The sequence below is a fragment of the Pimephales promelas genome, chromosome 2 (genome assembly GCF_988280905.1).
Source record: "Pimephales promelas chromosome 2, fPimPro1.hap1.1, whole genome shotgun sequence".
Classification (NCBI taxonomy): domain Eukaryota; kingdom Metazoa; phylum Chordata; class Actinopteri; order Cypriniformes; family Leuciscidae; genus Pimephales; species Pimephales promelas.
In genome coordinates, this window is record NC_142770.1 from 49,125,302 (window position 1) to 49,127,588 (window position 2,287).

At 48.4% G+C, this 2,287-nt stretch overlaps 1 protein-coding gene across 1 annotated transcript; it reads right to left on the reverse strand.

The window, feature by feature from the left end:
* Nucleotides 1–1,634, reverse strand: LOC120466780 (uncharacterized). Its single transcript, XM_089119094.1, has one exon. It carries the CDS (start codon nucleotides 1,540–1,542, stop codon nucleotides 169–171), a length of 1,374 nt encoding a protein of 457 aa, XP_088975220.1. The 5' UTR covers nucleotides 1,543–1,634; the 3' UTR covers nucleotides 1–168.
* Nucleotides 1,635–2,287: the final 653 nt, after the last annotated feature.

Genomic DNA, 2,287 nt, shown 5'->3' on the forward strand with positions numbered 1-2,287 from the left:
TAAAGGAGGTTATTGTAAGGAGGGAAAAATCAGGGAATGGCGTGTTATAAGAAAGGTGGAAGGCTTTAAAACATCTCCATGCGGTCACATAGGATTGGAGAGTTCTGGGGGAAACAGCTTGGAGAATGGTGTCGAGCGATCTGTTGAGGAGGGATTTTTGCGGGTGAGTTATGGGAATATTAATTCCGAATAATGAGGTACTGGAGTTGGGAGCTCGTCCGCCTCTGGAGCCAGCATCCTGAATTTCTGAAACATAAAGCGAGACAGAGAGTCAGCAATTTGGTTTTTTGACCCGAGGATGTGTTTTGCGATTAAGATAAATTGGTCACATGCGGAAATCCAGGTTAGACGTCTTAAAAGTGGCATTAGAGCGGGTGCATGGGAACGGCCTTTATTAATGCACTGGACTGTAGCTTCGTTGTCACAATGCACTACAATGCTGCTAGCAGTCCATTCTTTCCCCCACAGGAAGGCTGCTACTACGAGAGGGTAGAGCTCGAATAATGCAGAGGACTGAAGCGTGTCCTGTATTTGGGGGGGCCACGTAGACGCGAACCAGCGACCTTGGTAGAACCCTCCAAAGCCAACAGAGGGGGCTGCATCTGTGAACAGCTGGATGTCGAGGGGGGAGGAAATTAGATCCTTATAGAAAAAGGATAGGCCGTTCCACTGTTTAAGGAAAGTTATCCATAGCCCGAGTTCGTCGCGGCATGCCGGAGTTATGGAAATTAGATCCTCTAGTGCGTGGACTGAAGACGCGAGAAAGAGGAGATGAGAAATAAAAGGGCGGCCTTGTGGAATAATGCGCATGGCGAAGTTTAAGTGGCCGAGCATGGATAGGAGTTCGCGTTTGGAACACTCTGGACTGTCCGCGAGGGTAGATGAGATGAGGATTATCCTATCAATTTTCTCCTTGGGCAGGGAGGCCTGGAATCGAACTGAATCTAGATTAATGCCAAGGAACTCGATGGATGTAGCGGGACCCATGGTTTTTTCCTGGGCGATGGGGATTCCGAGCTCGGAAAAGACTTTTTGAACTGTGAGGATCTGGGCTGCTGGGATGGCGCCAGGAGGCGAAATTATTAGAAAATCGTCCAGCAGGTGAATGAGGTGAGGAATTGCGTAATTGTTTGACAAGATCCAGCAAACGGCTTCAGATAGCATGTCGAAAATTTTGGGGCTGCTTTTGCATCCAAAAGTTAAGCGTACGGCGAAATAAAATTTCTCATGCCAGCGCACGCCGAATAAGTGCCATGAATCCGGGTGGATGGGCATCACTTTAAAAGCTGAAGTGATGTCAATTTTAGCGAGCCAGGCACCCCGACCCACGATTTTAATCAGGTCGATTGCGTGATCTACGTCGTGGTATTTGAGAGAAAATTCGTTGAGTGGGATCAGGCTGTTAATGCTTGGGAACATGGACTTATGTGGAGCTGACAGATCGACTATGAGGCGTTTCTTACCTGAAAACTTTCTCGTAGCCACTCCAATGGGGCTAATGCGAAAATTTTTGAAAGGAGGCTCATCAAAAGGGCCGATCATAAAGCCTGACTCGACTTCTTTTTTAATCAGGTTGTCTACCACGTCGGGCTCGGCGAGAGCCGATTGGAGATTATCGCAGATGATGTTTTGGGAGAGCGGAAAAACCACTCCAGGTTTAAAGCCGTGTAGTAGGCCAGACAGCAGATATTCGGTGAATTCGGAGTCCGGGTGGTGAGCTAGTTCGATGGAAAGGCGAGAAATATTCACAGGAGTCGATAAATAATTTCTAGATTTTTTATTGACATCTTTATATACAGGGCATACGGGACGGGCATGAGCACCGCCGCAAAAGCTGCATATGTGCAAGTACCGACAACGCTGCCTGGTGCATTTGCCAATGTTAAAATTGTTGCAAGGCTGTTTGTTGTCTGTGAGTGCTCTGGAGCTGAATTTAGCCTCGTGAAGGTTGCTAGTCGCCGGTCTTGGTGTGTAGCTAGTGGATTTGACTGGAGCTGTTTCAGAAGAAACGAAGGGGTTAACTTGGGGACACGATGTCGTGGGATGCGACACTGACCTACAGACCGCGCAGGAAATATTCCTGCAGCCGAGGAAGACTCTACTGTGTAAGTCAGTGTCTAGTGCTCCCCAGTAAGGGCATTGGTTCCACTGAGAAACCCTAACGGCGCATTTTGCTGAAAAGAGTTTGTGGTAAGTGTAAAAGTGCCCTCCCCCGTAGGACAACGCGAGCTCGGCTATCAGTGCTAAATAGTCGTTCAGTTCGCGTCGTCTATGGGGGAAGGCTGAG

What these genes read in the sequence shown, in the direction of transcription:
- LOC120466780 (XM_089119094.1), bottom strand. Translation starts at nt 1,542, where the DNA reads ATGATCGGCCCTTTTGATGAGCCTCCTTTCAAAAATTTTCGCATTAGC.